Genomic DNA, 16,988 nt, shown 5'->3' with positions numbered 1-16,988 from the left:
TAATTTTTTTTCCTTTTATATATCCTCTTTTTTTAAAAATTTTTAAAATATATCCTCTTAATGAAGGATCCAGAATATTTCACTCCACTCTTCAGTAGACTTCCCAAAACGCCAGGAAATAAACTCAGATGCCTGCCTGTTCATGCACAGTTTTAACATGTGCTTACTAGATCCCTTACCTCCAAAACTGAAAGCCTGAATATAAATGTATGGCTAGGAGTCTAGGATGGTCTATTCTTTTAGGATACATATCAAGGCTTTGTCAGATTCAGAAGCAAACAAAAACACTGGAACACACAAGCTTTCGGGTGGCAACGGCTTTAGAACAACAGAAATGGAAGGAGACAAATCTCACTAAATCTTACGAACTCTTTGAGTGGTATACCGTATTTCTGGAAAATCTTTCAACGATAATGCAGAAGGAAAGTCTTGTCTGCAAACACCAGAGGAGAGTCCTCAGAGATCCATAGAGTCTTAAAATGCTTAAACAGGGACAATGGTATCTTTGGGCTCCAAGTTATCTTTGCCCTATTGGTTCTCACAGACAAATAATGACAAGTCTTGATAGCTAAAATGAAGACCACATATACTATACTGTGATTTGTCTGCTAAAGTACAATATTTGTTCCAAAGATTATGATGAATTATGATGACTAGATCTAAGCAAAGTCCCTAAAAGATTAATCATCTTGTTTGCTAGGCAGAAGACTCCCTACCACTTTTAAATTTACCTGATGAGCAACCAGCATTGATCCAGCAAAGACAAGTTTTTTAGGTCATACAATCACCTTGCATTTCATCTTGAGGGAGAGCTAAAAGTACACATCTGTTTCAAAGACATAAAGCCAACCCTCAAGAGGCAAATTTTTGGAGAACACCCAAAAATATGGGACTTGAGAATGGGTTTTGCAGTGCATCAGACTGACTGACTGAAGTGTGAATACAGCATCTGGCTCAGAAGTGAATGCTTTCATGAATTCCAAGTCTAGATAGGTCTTTCAACTACTACAGTATGGACTGTGCTGAGGTCTCTCCCTCCTTTGCAGTTATCACACTTATTGTCTGCTTTTGTCTCTCGACACTCAATCAAGTACTGCACTGCATACTATCCCCTGTGTTGTCTTGTACAGCTTTGTAACTTTGGATGTGTGTTTACAGACTTCAACTGCACTGTTAAGCTCTGGGACTGTATATTACAGTTCTTTTCTTCGTCCTAACACCTAGCAGACAGTAAACACTCAAGTATTTGGCGAATGGAGATATGAAGACAAGGTCTACAGAAAAGAACAGAAAACCACCTATTTGTTTATCTGACTCCAAAATTAGGCTGAAATTGCTAGCAGACTAATTTTCTTCTGGCAAACAAACAAAAAGCAACAAAACTTCAGAACCAAACAATAACATGTGTAGCAAGGCAGTCTCAAACACATCCATTTTATCCAAATGGCTGAACAAATACCAATAACAGGACATGTCAGACTTCAAAATGAAAGTCTTTGCAGCAATAAAAAAAATGTCTATATCTGACTTTAAGTTAAAATTCTGTGTGCTTAGAAATATACATATTCGCTTCGAGAGTATTTAAAAATAGTACTTTGGTAGCAAAATCCAAGAGTCATTAATTCAATTTCAATATTTAAAACTTTAATACTTTCACTGTATAGATAAGAGGACTGAGGCAGTCCAGAGAAGGGAAGTGACGTGCTTTAAGGTTACTCAGGAAGGTGGTCTTCGAAGAGGCTGGGATAGGACTCAGCTTGCTGTTGCCTTCATATGATGAGGTGAAGGCCGCTACATCAATATATTGAAACTATGATTAAGGGAAAGTTTCAGGGAAAAACTGAAGTTACTATGTATCATGCTTCCTTTCAAATTTAGAAGAAATTATTTACTGGGTCTTCATAATTGAATTTTGATAGATATTTAAATACATTTGACCAGAAATGTAACTGATGCACATGGTGTTCCTTCCCTGGGAGACTCTGACATGAGTTCACACTTAAGTGAGCTACATTAGCCTATACAAGATGTTTTTCCAGGTCCATATCTTACTGCACTACTTTGTTTCTATTTTGCAAATTCTAAAGCAAAAAGGATTACTGAATTTCTTTTTGCAGTTCTCATTAACACGATAAAGTGAAAGAGATTTCTGAATTACTTGTTCTAAATTGGCATTTCTGAAACTAGGATCGAAAGATTTGTTTCAGGGGTTTGGGATTCTCTGAGAATTTTCTATGGTTGTGTTTTTATTTTCATAAATGTAATCTGGAGTACTTGGACGTCCACATCATAATTGTGTAAAGCTATGATTTCAGTGACTACGTGTCCTTCTATGCTTAAGATTACATTCATATTAAGCCTCCTAGAGGGACAGAGCTTAGTTTTTAATGCAGTTTTTTCAAATTGGGTTTCAAAGTCTATGTTTTGGGGTTAAAGTTTGAGTAACACTGCTCTAGATTTCTATACTTTACAAAATTCTCCTTCTAGACTTTGTTTATTTGGTGAACTTAACAAATATGTATCCAGTGCCTACTATGTGCTAGGCACTGGAAATACTGTTGTGAGTAAGAGAGACCAGAACTTGTCCTTACGGAGCTTATAATTCCGGCAGGAAAGACCTACATTGTTAATGAAGAAGTCTGGTTCCTTGGTTGAAATCAGACTTAAGGAGTAGAGCACTTAAAAAAGAAAACAAAAAACAGCTATCTACCCTCCTTGCCAACTGCTGCTGTGGATCAGAGAACCCATCACCATCATCTATATAGTCTCAAAATAGTCTAAGAGCTGAGGTCAATTTGATCTTATCTGTTTGCAGACAGATAAGACGATCCTCTTTTTAAAATTCTTCAGAGACACTCAATCTCCTTTCCTTGCTTTAGGTTATGTTTCTCATAACCAGACAAAGATGCAACCCAACTAAAGATTTCCTGGTTATTTGAGAAACAATTTTATAATCAGTTAGATTTATAAGCAGTGAGTTTTGGATAAGACACTCTTTCCTTTTGATTGGGAAATTTCTATGGACAAAAATCAATAAAGCTAAAACAATTATAAATACCTAAAGTGCACTTAACTCAAGAAAAGTTCATGGATAGATGCTAAACAGTACAATGCAAAAACTCTCCCCCAAATTTAACCTTGAACAGAACAACAAATGAGATTCAGAGAACAGTGGCTACTATTAGCTACTACTTTAATCCTACCTATAAACTATCACTTTAATGACATCCTTGTTCAAAAAAGGCGGGCGGGGGGAGACGGAACCCAGAGGTACATGTTATCAGGTAAACCAATTTAACTTTGTAATTGAGAAATGGGTGTCAAATTCCCTGAACAATAGTTAATAGGTTTGAAATATCTTGGTTTCTGGACCAAATTTTCTAAGCAACAACGTCCTCAGATGAACACTACTTAAGCCAAGATCTCTGGAACTTTGGAGCAATCTCCTTCTCTAGTGTGAGTATGACAGTTCTTACTGGGTTTCTACCCCCCAAGGAGTTCCCAAAAAAGTGTCATCCCTGCCAGAAAAGAAGCACACAGATACTATAACTCTGAACAAGAAGGAGTTCCGTGAAAACTGGGAGAAAGAATCCTACCAGAATCTCTTAGCAGACACTGTGAAGAGGGAACCAGCTTACCTAAAAAATAACTCCGTATCTGCCAAGACTACAAATCTGAACTCCTAGATTAAAAGTCAGTAGGAAGAGCAAAACGATAACCCGGTTGGAGGTGAAATTTCTAGCCCAAATTAAGCCTCTGTATTTAAACATTCAGGTACACAAGGATGGCCAGATGCACAGTGAGAGCTTTACTTGTCACCGCAGCCGGCACAACAGCTAAAGCAGGGGAAAACTGGCTTTCAAGAAGGAGTTTAGTCAGAAACATAGCAGGGCCTCAAACCAACCTAACTCTGCAGGCATCATACTCCAAATTCCAGACCAACTACCAGCCAGGCGAACCGTGTGCTCCTAACTCCACGAAAGCAATACACTATCTGGCTACAACCGAGCCTTTCCAATTCTCCAAAGCATCTCAAGACTTGGTCGCCCTTCGAGTTAGAAGCAAGCTCAAGTCGGAAGCAAGACGACTGACACAAAGGCCATCGTCCGAAGGCGCCCTTCGTACGGCTCTGCCCCTGCCACTCACTTGAAAATTCCTAAACTGGGGGCTCAGCGGCCCCGCTCTTCTACCCTTGCTCCGTCCCGCCCCGGCCGGTAAGCCTCTGCCTAGGAGCCCCCGGCCTGGAACAAAGCGAGGGGCCCCGGCGGTGGGGGCGAGAGGCGCGGGCAGCACGGGGACCGCCGCCCGCCGCACAATGAGCAACTACCAACTTCAGAGCGCGAGAACATCCTCAATTGGCAAGAAAGAGGGGCGGCGGCAGGCACGCCCAACTTCAAACTCAGGAAACCTACGGGCTGGCGGCCATCTGGAAAAAAGCCCCCTTCCCAGGGAGAGAAGAAAAAGGCGGAGGAGATGCGAATCGCCCACCGGGCCCCGGAGGGGAGCCCTGCGCTCAGACCGGCCCCCGCCCCCGAGGCCCGCTTCCCCGCCTTCTCTCTGCCTCTGGTTCGCTGCCCCAGGCCGGGCGGCCGGTTACCTTGATGCGCTCCCGGCACTGGGACGGGGTCCGCTCGTAGCCCAGCTCGGCCAGGGCCCGGGACACGCGCTCGTACATGGCTGGCCCGGGGGCCTTGCTGCCGAACACCGTGCCGGCTCCCTCCAGCTGCTGGTACCGCGCCTCCACCAGCCGCTCGTTGCCCCACACTGCGATGAGCGCGTTCGTCTCGGCCGGCGTCCACGACATGCCCCGGCAGGCGGCGGCGGCGGCTGCCGCAGCCCCGCCACCGCCGCCACCAGGGGAGAAGGAGACCGAGGACGAGGCGGCGCTGCGGCCCCCCAGCCCCAGCCCGAGACCCCCGGACGCCGCTGCCCCCGAGCCCGCCGCACTGCCCGGCCCGAGCGGGGAGGCACCCCGAGGCGTGGAAGGGTCGGACAGCGATGGATTTCCGTCGCTCAGGCCACCAGGAGAAGCCGGGGAGAGCACCTCCATCTTCGGGATTTTTAGCGGCGAGTTGGCGGGCAGCTCCGAGCCACAGGGCGCAGCCATCTTCCAAGCGGCCGCCGCTGCACCGCCCGGAAGTGACGCGCCCGCGCATCCGGCCGCCGCGGACTCCGGGGCTGCCCTCGGGCCTGGCCCTCCAGCAGGCTGACGGCTGCGGGCCCTGGCGGCCCCGCGGAGGCCGCCTGCCGCCCCAGGCCTCTCACCGCGAGCCCGGCCGCGCCGCCCGCTCCTCTCCCGGGGCGAGGGGCGGCGGTGAGGCGCGCCGAAGCCCCGAGCCGAAGAGTAGGGTGGGGGCATGAGGGCGCTGGTGTGAGGAACCGATTGAAGCCTTCCCACTTCCTCTCCAATCTCAGCCCCTGGGAGGAGGGGTGAGGCCCGCGAGGGGGCCCAGAGTTAAGGAGGACTTGACCATTTCGCTCGCTCGCTCGCCTCTCTCCCTCGGCTCTGCCGCTCCCCACTCGGAACTGGCCTCGGGGTGCAGAGGCTGACGTCCAGGGCGGAGGCTGGGGAGCCCTGCGCAGGGCACAGCTAGGAAGGCGCCGAGGCTGCAGGGGGAGGCTTTCTGGGGAAGACTTTAAAAAGCATTTGGGGACCAGGGTTAGAGTTCCTGCGGCGTAGCTTTTCACGAAACCCAAGCGCATTATTTGAAAAGCAACTCTGATTCTAGTTCTGATCTATTTTCTAGTTAATCTGGGTGGGTGTGACGGTTTGTAGAATAGTTAGATATCTTTATTGCGCTTGCACGGTTTGTCTACAACTTAAATAGGTAGGAACTCCCGAGCTCGGCAGAAAAGTTACTTTACAATACCATTCTCCATCCGCCCTAATTTGGAAGTTGCATGTTTTTCCCACAGTGTTTCATGCTCTCAAGTGTAAGGAGGCTAAAAAGAAGACTGTCAATTATGACAGCTCTTGTGACCTCCGGTAATTAGTGGTAACCGCGCCTGAACCCTCCATAACATGCTGCAGTTAAATGAACATTAACACCCCAAGTCCAATACATCGCTGTAAGATATTTCAATATTCTTCAAAGCCAAAAATCTAATTGTTTATCTTGGATCTTTAACTTGAAGGCCCCAGCTGATTTTTTTGTTCAAATATGAATAACCTATTCAATGTTTTTTTAAATAGCAAATATATTTTAGGTTTAAAAAAAAAAAAAGAACTGAGGTCAGCTACATTTTAAACTCAGAATCACCCAGAGAATGACATGGTTGTCATTGGAAAGACAAAGGAATAAGCAATAGAGATGAAGTAGAGGAGATAATTGTCTCCGTATGTCATATTAAAATGACACTGTAGTTTATGTTAGCAATATGAAGAAACATAAAGAAATTCCAACATTTATGCTATCTCTTCCTCTTTTTCTAAGAAAAAGATATAGTATAGTATATGTATAACTGATTCACTTTGCTGTATACCTAAAACTAACACAACAGTGTAAATCAACTATACTCCAATAAAAATTAAAAACAAAAAACAAAATTTTCACATCCTTCCAAAAATAAATAAATAAATAAAAGATATAGTCTAGCACCTCAGTTAAGTGTATGATTTCTAGAGTCAGAATACCTGGCTTCAAATTCCAATTCTGCAGCCTCAGCCAACTTATGTGCCTAGCCTCTTAGTGCCTTGGTTTCTTCATCTATAAATTGAGGATGACCTCAGAGTATTGTCATGAGAATAAATGAGTTAATACAGATAAAACCCTTAGAATGGTGCCTGGTTCACATAAACATGTATGAGCATTAGCTGTCAGCTCACTTTGCCTGTACTCTCATTAATAGAATCTTCCCTTTGTCGCTTTCTCTCCACTTCTGGTTTTCAGTGTTCTCATTTCCAGTTCTCTTAAGGGCTCTAGTGGAAGCTCAAACACCTATCAAAGCAAAATTCACTATCATTCAGCCCAACAGTAAGTTTTTTAATGTCATAAGATGTATGAGAGGGAGTGACATGCCTAGAATCATAATGAAATCAGAAACTCCAAAGAGTTTTAAAATCATTGCTTCTCCCGCTCTCATTTTACCACAAGCCTGAAAAAAAAAAAATCCTCCCTCCTTCTACTGTTAATTCTGGATGATTCTCAAATCAACTCTGACTCATTCAGGAAGCCTTCCTAGATGAAGTGGGTTGACTGAGAAGTCTCCCTTCCCACAAACTTCTGTTTCTAGACATTATTTCTATATACCCCCCCCCCTTTATTCCCACACTCATCAGTCTATCCAATGAGAAAATCTTGTATCAAAAATAAAATTTCTTGGCTTCCCTGGTGGCACAGTGGTTGAGAATCTACCTGCCAGTGCAGGGGACAAGGGTTCGAGCCCTGGTCCGAGAAGATCCCACATGCCACGGAGCAACTAGAGAAAGCCCGCGCACAGCAACAAAGACCCAACGCAGCCAAAATTAAATAAATAAATAAAGATTTATATTTACAAAAATAAAAACAATAAAAATTTAAAAATTAAATTTCTGGGGACTTCCCTGGTGGCGCAGTGGTTAAGAATCTGCCTGCCACTTCAGGGGACACGGGTTCGAGCCATTGTCCGGGAAGATCCCACATGCCTCGGAGCAACTAAGCCCGTGCACCACAACTATTCAGCCTGCGCTCTAGAGCCCGTGAGCCACACCTACTGAGCCCACGTGCCACAACTACTGAAGCCCCCGTACGGAGAGCCAGGCTCCGCAACAAGAGAAGCCACCGCAATGAGAAGCCCGCGCACCACAACGAAGACCCAATGCAGCCAAAAATAAATAAATAAATCTATTTAAAAATTATTTTAAAAATAAAATAATAAAATTTCCATTAACACCCTGAAGTTAAAACGAAGCCAATAATGTAAAAGCTATTAATATGTGTTCCATAGTATAGAGGCACTGCTATATAGTCCACCAGGATCATGTGATCATCATGTTGGCTCCCTGTGGCCGCTCCTGGGCTCCAGAAGTTGTGCGATATACTTGTTCAAGACTTCATGGTTTAATCAGGACTTATGGAATGGCTATTGTGATTGAAGTAATATGCTACACCTTTTATTGTGGATCCAAATGGTAGTCATAAGTAGATAAAATCTTATTTGAGAGATAATATATGAAACGTCTCAAAAATATAATAATGGGCAAAAGAGTACACAACAATACAAATCTTCCACCTGTAAAATATACACTACTCCCTTTAACCATATCACCCCTTATCCGTTTCCTCCACAATCTGAGTCAAGTGTTTGTTTTCCAAGCTTTTCTATGAAGACTTCCCTAATCTGTTGGACAGAAGTCCTCCATCTAATACCCATTCACACGACTTAGCACTTCACATTAATGTTTCTGTTTCAGAAGCTTAGTTAATTCTGTTGCATACTCTCTTGCTGTGTTTTATGACTGTCAGTATGTTTGTTGCTTTATCTTTTTGCCCTTCAAATTGCATATCAAGTCCCGTTACCTGTACCTCTAAACCATTTCCTAAATTTGACTACTTCTCAACCCTGGTCCAAGCCTCCATCATGTCTTTACTGGACAACTGGACTTCCCACTTGCATACTTGCCTGCTTACACAGTAGCCAGAGTGAACTTGGTATTTTAAAACATTTTTCTTGTGAAATATAACGTGCATATAGGGGAGTAAATAAAACGTACATGTACAACGACTATATGAATTATGAAACAAATACTATATAATCACCACCCAAGACTGGAAATAGGATATAGCCAGCACGTTAGAAGGCCTACCCTATAATCCCTTCCCAATGTTAACCCCTATCTCCCTCATAAAGTCACTATCCTGACTTGCTTTTCTTTATAGTTTTATCACTTGATTATACATCGCTAAAAGTTTTCCCTGGTTTTGAATTTTTTGGAAGTGAAATCACATGTATTTTGTGTCTGGCTTCTTTCATTCAATATTTTTAACTAAGATTCATCTATTCTCTATGAGGCTGCAGTTTATATTCATTTTTGTTGCTGTAAAATAATCTGTTTTATGAACATATCACATTTTATTTATCCATCCTACTGTTGAATCTTTGGGTTGTCTCTAAATTAGGATGTTATGAATAATGCCGCTACAAACATTCTTGTACATGTCTCCCAGTGCATATGTGCAAGTACTTCTGCGGAGTATATGCCTCCCCCTCCCTTCTTTCCTTCCGCCTTTCCATGTGGATACACAATTACTCCAACTCCATTTACTGAAAAGACCATCCTTTCCTTCCTTTTTTTGCAATGCCAGAAAAAGACATTTATGTCTCTTTGACATAAATCAAGTGTCCATATGTGCATGGGTCTATTTCTGGGCTCTTCTGTTACATTGGTCCATGTATCCATTTTTCTATTTGTGTTCCTTGTGGCAATATCACACTGCCTTAATAGTGGGTCACACTGGCTTTATGATAAGTCTATATCAAGTACAGAAAGTTCCTCCTCCTCCTCCTTTCTTCCTCCTCCTTCTTCAAGAGTGGCTTGCTATTCTTAATCCTTCACATTTCCATATACATTTTAGAATTAGCTTATCAAATTCTACAGAAAAAGCTGTGGGTATTTTGATTGCTATTGCATTGAAACTATGGACCAATTTGAGAAAAACTGACATCTTTATAGGAATTGGTCTTACAATCCTGGAAAATAGTATATCCATTTATTTAGTCTTTAGTTTCTCTCAAAAAGTGTTTGTAGTTTTCTGCATAAAGGTCTTACACATTTTTTTGGATTTATTCCTAGGTAGTTGGTATTTTTAAAACACTCTTGTAAATGGTATCATGTTTTCATATTTTATTTTCTAATTGTTTTTGCTGGTATATAATAATGCGATTGATGCTTGAATGCTGATTTTGCATCTAAGTAATCCTGACAGATTGGTCTTTTAAAATTGTAAATCATTGCATATCATTCCCTCGTTAAAAACCCACCAGTGGCTTCCCACTGTAAAAATATAATCCAAATTCTTTGTCCTGAGTGTGGTGATTTAAGAATATATCCACACATTATGTGATGCTCTTCCAATAAGAAGTTGAATTTATGTTCCTTCCCCTTGGACCTGGGTAAATCTTTGTGACTACCTCAATGAACCAAATGTGGTGGGAGTGACATTGTGTGACTTCAAGGCTAGGTTTGGAAATACCCTGAAGCTTCTGCCAGTTTCTGTTGATATACTTACTCTGAAAACCTTTAGCCACCATGTACAAAATTGGGCTACCCTAAGTCCACGTGGAGATACCAGAGAGAGAGAGAGAGAGAGAGAGAGAGGGTGCCCAGGAGCCAGAAATGTTCCATCCTCCAGTTATTTGTCTAAACAGCCCAGGCTCCAGACAGGGGGATGAAGAAGCTTTGAGATGACCCCAGCCCGAGCCACCACCTGACTGCAACCACACAAGACCCTTAGCAAGAGCCGCCTAGCTCATCCCAGGCACCCCCAGCTTCATGAGCATAGTTCACGATTGTTGTTGTTCTGTGCTATGCAGCAGTTGGTAATGGAACACTGATCTACAAGACCCTTTTCCTCTAAGCTCAGCCTACCTACCACACCAACTTCATCTCCCGTCTCAGATACATTCCAACAGCACTGGCCTTGTATCTGTCCTATCAGGTAAGTCCAGCTTATTTCTGTTTGGGGGCCCTTGGACTTGTCATATATCCTTACCTTGGAGCGCTCTTATCTTAGCTCTTCAAGTGACAGCCTCTTTCTCATAAGTCATCTCCTCAAATGTCACCTCCCCAGAGACGCCTTTACAGCATCTCTATCACATTACCATCTTATTATTATTTTTTTTTTTTAGGGGATAGTGGGCCAAATGAATGGGGTATGTATTTATTTATTTATTTATTTATTTACTTATTTATTTATTTATTTATTTATTTATGGCTGTGTTCGGTCTTCGTTTCTGTGCGAGGGCTTTCTCTAGTTGTGGCAAGCGGGGGCCACTCTTCATCGTGGTGCGCGGGCCTCTCACTATCGCAGCCTTTCTTGTTGTGGAGCACAGGCTCCAGACGCGCAGGCTCAGTAATTGTGGCTCACGGGCCCAGTTGCTTCGCGGCATGTGGGATCTTCCCAGACCAGGGCTCGAACCTGTGTCCCCTGCAGTAGCAGGCAGATTCTCAACCACTGCGCCACCAGGGAAGCCCCTACCATCTTATTTTGTTGACACACATTTTCTGAAATCATTTATTTATGCAAATTAATTTTTTTCATATATTTATTGTCTGCCACCCCCCTCTAGAATGTAGGCTGTTTGAAGCCAAGGATTTTGTCCATTTTGTTCCCTCTACTAGATCCAGCACTTAGAATAGTCCAGGCAGGTTTTCATCATCAACCAAGATGCAGCAGCCGGGACTAGATATACCCTCCTCCCTTGAATAACTAGAAAACCAGACAAAATATATGAAACAGTGGTATTCAAGACAAAGGACATCAGAAAACAAAGGAGAGTGAACCTAAGAGATGGGAAACAAGGTGATTGTGGTGATGGTTTCACAGGTGCATGCATATGTTAGAGATTATCAAATTGTACACTTAACTATGTAGAGTTCATTGTATGTTAATTATACCTCAGTAAAGTTGTTATAAAAAAACATAGTTCCAGGCAAATAGTAGACACTCAATAAACATTTGTTGACTGACTGTTGATTTTCTTGGACTGTGATTTCTTAGTGGTTAGCGATTGACTCTTCTATACATATTTAGGTAATACCCAGCAAAGTACCATGTGAGTACCAAGTATTCAAATGATGTTTTATGAATATTATCATGGCACATTTATTACACATCCATTATATTAATGTTATTTAAGTGGGACTAAAGATATTTTTCTTGACAAAGTGTTTAACTTCATTAACAATTGAAGAAATACAAATTAAAAGAACGAAATATTGTTTTTAACCTTTCAATTTGCAAATAGCTTTAAATGATAGCATAAGCATGAGTTATTTTTGTATTCAGAAGAAAAAAGAAAGCTATTTCCATTTCTAAAGCATTTTATAATACCTACTTAAGAGATTGGGGAAATAGATGCTTTCTCTGTACTGCTAATCAGAACGTAAACTGGGAGAAATTTTCTGTAGAACAATTTTAATAAATAACAAAATCTTCAAAAAACGTAAGAACCCCTTGATCTAGCTATTCCACTTCTAGAAATGTATACTGAGAAAATAAGATTGCACACAAAGATTCAGTTACAAGATGGTTCACCTCTACACTGTGTGCAGTACCAACAATTAGAATGGATCTATAAACCCAGCAGTAAGATACCAGTTAAATGAATACTGCTATATTCATTCCATGAAATATTATTCTGACAAGAAAAATGATGTAGCAAATGAATTAACTTAGAGAGATGTTTACACTATTTTTTGTTAATCAAGAATAATAGACTGCTATTTTTTGTGGCACCTTGGAGGCAGTCGGCTGCTTCAGGATGAAGCTGAACATCACTTTCCCGGCCACTGGCTGCCAGAAACTCATTGAAGTGGATGATGAATGAAAACTTCGTACCTTTTATGAGAAGCATATGGCCACGGAAGTTGCTGCTGACGCTCTGGGTTAAGAATGGAAGGGTTATGTAGTCCGAATCAGTGGTGGGAATGACAAACAAGGTTCCCCCATGAAGCAGGGTGTCTTGACCAATGGCCGAGCCTGCCTGCTACTGAATAAGGGGCATTCCTGTTACAGACCGAGGAGGACTGGAGAAAGAAAGCACAAATCTGTAAGGGGTTGCATTGTGGATGCCAATCTGAGCGTTCTCAATTTGGTCATCATAGAAAAAGGGGAGAAGGATATTCTTGGACTCACTGATACTACTGTGCCTCGTCGCCTGGGGCCCAAAATAACTTGCAGAATCTGCAAACTTTTCAGTCTCTCTAAAGAACATGACGTCCACCCGTATGTTTTGAGAAAGCCCCTAAACAAAGAAGGTAAGAAACCTAGGACCAAAGCACCTAAAATTCAGCATCTTGTTACTCCATGTATTCTGCAACATAAACATAGGTGTATTGCTCTGAAGAAACAGCGTACTAAGAAGAATAAGGAAGAGGCTACAGAATATGCTAAACTTTTGGCCTAAAGAATGAAGGAGGCCAAAGAAAAATGCCAGGAACAGATTGCCATGAGACAGAGGCTGTCCGCCCTGAGAGCTTCTACTTCTAAGTCTGAGTCCAGTCAAAAATGAGATGCTCTAAGAGTAACAGATAAATAAGGTCAGACATTAAAAAAAAAAAAGAATAATAGACTTAAGAGAATGAAACAACAAGCCACAGACTGGGAGAAAATATTTGCAAAACAAATATTTGATAAAGGACTCATATCTAAAATATACAATGATCACTTAAAACTCAACAGAAGAAAACAACCCAATTAAAAAATAGACAAATGATCTGAATGGACACTTCACTACAGAAGATATATGGATGGAAATATGCATACTAAAATATGCTTAATGTCATATGTTATTGAAGAATTGCAAATTGAAACAACAATGACATACCACCACACAACTATTAAAATGGCTAAAATCTAAAACACTGACAAGGCCAAATGCTGACAAGGCTGTGGGGCAATGGGAACTCTGATTCATTGCTGGTGGGAATGCAAAATGGTTCAACCACTTACAAAGCTAAACATAGTCTTACCACACAATCCAGCAATAGTGCTTATGTCCACACAAAAACCTGCAAATGAATGTTTATAATAGCTTTATTCATAATTGTCAAAAACAGGAAGCACCCAGAAAGTCCTTCAATAGGTTAATGGAAAAACAAACTGTGGTACATCCATGCAATGGAATACTATTCAACAAATAAAGGAAATGAATTATCAAGCCATGAAAAGGCATGGAGGAATGCATATTGCTAAGTGAGAGAAGCCAATCAGAAAGGCTACATACTGTGTGATTCCAACTATATGATATTTTGGAAAAGGAAAAACTATGGAAGCAGTAAAAAAAAAAAAAAAAAAAAAAAAAAAATCAGTGGCAGCCAGAGGTTGGGCAGGAAGGGAAGGAGGAAGAATACGTGGAGCAGGGGGGATTTTTAGGGCAGTGAAACTATTCTGTATGATACTGACATACACACATGGATACATGACATTATACATTTGTCAATACCCATACAACTCTACAGCACAAAGAACCAATGCTAATGTAAACTACGGACTTTAGTGAAATAATATATCAGTAGTATTAGTTCCAAGTCACCATTATCTCTTGCCTAGATTATTTAGAGAACTGCTTAAGTGGTCTTCCTGCTGCCATCCAGTTACCTCTCTGATCTCATCTCCTATTGCTGCTCCCAGCTCCGGTCACACCAGCCTTCTTCCTGTTTCTTGAATATACAAAGCATGTGGATGAACTTTTTTTTTTTTTGAATGTTTTTTTGAATTTTATTTTATTTATTTTTTTATACAGCAGGTTCTTATTAGTTATCTATTTTATACATATTAGTGTATATATGTCAATCCCAATCTCCCAGTTCATACCCCCGCCTTTCCCCCCTTGGTGTCCATATGTTTGTTCTCTACATCTATGTCACTGTTTCTGCCTTGCAAACCAGTTCATCTGTACCATTTTTCTAGATTCCACATATATGCATTAATATACGATATTTGTTTTTCTCTTTCTGACTTACTTCACTCTGTATGACAGTCTCTAGATCCATCCACATCTCTAAAAATGACCCAATTTTGTTCCTTTTTATGGCTGAGTAATAGTCCATTGTATATGTGTACCACATCTTCTTTATCCATTAGTCTGTCGATGGGCATTTAGGTTGCTTCCATGACCTGGCTATTTTAAATAGTGCTGCAATGAACATTGGGGTGCATGTGTCCTTTTGAATTATGGTTTTCTCTGGGTATAAGCCCAGTAGTGGGATTGCTGGGTCATATGGTAATTCTATTTTTAGGTCTTTAAGGAACCTCCATACTGTCCTCCATAGTGGCTGTATCAATTTACATTCCCACCAACAGTGCAAGAGGGTTCCCTTTTCTCCACACCCTCTCCAGCATTTTTTGTTTGTAGATTTTCTGATGATGCCCATTCTAACTGGTGTGAGGTGATACCTCAGTGTAGTTTTGATTTGCATTTCTCTAATAATTAGTGATGTTGAGCAGCTTTTCATGTGCTTCTTAGCCATCTGTATGTCTTCTTTGGAGAAATGTCTATTTAGGTCTTCTGCCCATTTTTGGATTGCATTGTTTGTTTTTTTAATATTGAACTGAATGAGCTGTTTATATATTTTGGAGATTAATCCTTTGTCTGTTGATTCGTTTGCAAATATTTTCTCCCATTCTGAGGGGTGTCTTTTCATCTTGTTTGTAGTTTCCTTTGCTTTGCAAAAGCTTTTAAGTTTCATTAGGTCCCATTTGTTTATTTTTGTTTTTATTTCCATTACTCTAGGAGGTGGCCCAAAAAAGATCTTGCTGTGATTTATGTGAAAGAGTGTTCTTCCTATGTTTTCCTCTAAGAGTTTTACAGTGTCCAGTCTTATATTTAGGCCTCTAATCCATTTTGAGTTTATTTTTGTGTATGGTGTTAGGGAGTGTTCTAATTTCATTCTTTAACATGTAGCTGTCCAGTTTTCCCAGCACCACTTATTGAAGAGACTGTCTTTTCTCCATTGTATATCCTTGCCTCCTTTGTCATAGATTAGATGAGCATAGGTGTGTGGTTTTATCTCTGGGCTATCTATCCTGTTCCATTGATCTATATTTCTGTTTTTGTGCCAGTACCATATTGTCTTGATTACTGTAGCTTTGTAGCATAGTCTGAAGTCAGGGAGTCTGATTCCTCCAGCTCTGTTTTTTTCTCTCGACTGCTTTGGCTATTTGGGGTCTTGTGTGTCTCCATACAAATTTTAAGTTTTTTGGTCTAGTTCTGTAAAAAAATGCCATTGGTAATTTGATAGTGATTGCATTGAATCTGTAGATTGCTTTGGGTAGTACACTCATTTTCACAATATTGATTCTTCCAATCCAAGAACATGGTATATCTCTCCATCTGTTGGTATATCTCTCCATCTGTTGGTATCATCTTTAATTTCTTTCATAGTATCTTATAGTTTTCTGCATACAGGTCTTTTGTCTCCTTAGGTAGGTTTATTCCTAGGTATTTTATTCTTTTTGTTGCAATGGTAAATGGGAGTGTTTCCTTAATTTCTCTTTCAGATTTTTCATCATTACTGTATAGGAATGCAAGAGATTTCTGTGCATTAATTTTGTATCCTGCAACTTTACCAAATTCATTGATTAGCTCTAGTAATTTTCTGGTGACATCTTTAGGATTCTCTATGTATAGTATCATGTCATTCTCTATGTATAGTAAAACAGTGACAGTTTTACTTCTTCTTTTCCAATTTGTATTCCTTTTATTTCTTTTTCTTCTCTGATTGCTGTGGCTAGGACTTCCAAAAGTATGTTGAATAATAGTGGCGAGAGTGGACATCCTTGTCTTGTTCCTGAACTTGGAGGAAATGCTTTCAGTTTTTCACCATTGAGAATGATGTTTCCTGTGGGTTTGTCATATATGGCCATTATTATGTAGAGGTAGGTTCCCTCTATGCCCATTTTCTGGAAAGTTTTTATCATAAATGGATGTTGAATTTTGTCAAAAGCTTTTTCTGCATCTATTGAGATAATCATATGTTGTTTTTTTAAAAAATAAATTTATTTATTTATTTTTGGCTGCACTGGGTCTTCGCTGCTGCTCGCAGGTTTTTCTCTAGTTGAGGCAAGTGGGAGGCTACTCTTCATTTGTGGTACACAGGCTTCTAATTGAGGTGGCTTCTCTTGTTGCGGAGCATGGGCTCTAGGCACACAGGCTTCAGTAGTTGTGGCACACGGGCTCAGTAGTTGTGGCTCAAGGGCTCTAGAGCACAGGCTCAGTAGTTGTGGCGCACAGGCTTAGTTGCTCTGTGGCATGTGGGATCTTCCTGGACCAGGGCTCGAACCTTT

The 16,988-nt window shown here is 41.1% G+C and overlaps 1 protein-coding gene and 1 pseudogene across 7 annotated transcripts in view; one reads left to right on the top strand and one right to left on the bottom strand.

Moving 5' to 3' along the window:
- Positions 1-5,488, bottom strand: part of MSANTD2 (Myb/SANT DNA binding domain containing 2) — a 28,872-nt gene extending 23,384 nt beyond the window's left edge. For 5 of the 6 annotated variants that reach the window (XM_082410892.1, XM_082410893.1, XM_082410900.1 and 2 more), the window contains exon 1: positions 4,598-5,488. In XM_082410892.1, coding sequence (XP_082267018.1) covers positions 4,598-5,359 — 762 coding nt within the window. In that variant the 5' untranslated portion in view covers positions 5,360-5,488. The remainder of the gene's footprint in view (positions 1-4,597) is intronic. The other variant, XM_082410897.1, reaches the window with a different exon arrangement.
- Positions 5,489-12,462: 6,974 nt separating this feature from the next.
- Positions 12,463-13,107, top strand: LOC309637006 (small ribosomal subunit protein eS6 pseudogene; annotated as a pseudogene). The gene has a single exon. The product of its transcript is annotated as a small ribosomal subunit protein eS6 pseudogene (transcript).
- The last annotated feature ends 3,881 nt before the right edge of the window (positions 13,108-16,988 follow it).

This window comes from Balaenoptera physalus, assembly GCF_965194825.1.
Source record: "Balaenoptera physalus genome assembly, chromosome: 10".
NCBI classification, from domain to species: domain Eukaryota; kingdom Metazoa; phylum Chordata; class Mammalia; order Artiodactyla; family Balaenopteridae; genus Balaenoptera; species Balaenoptera physalus.
The sequence above is the reverse complement of the archived record's forward strand: the minus strand, read 5'-3'. Positions and strand labels throughout refer to the sequence as shown.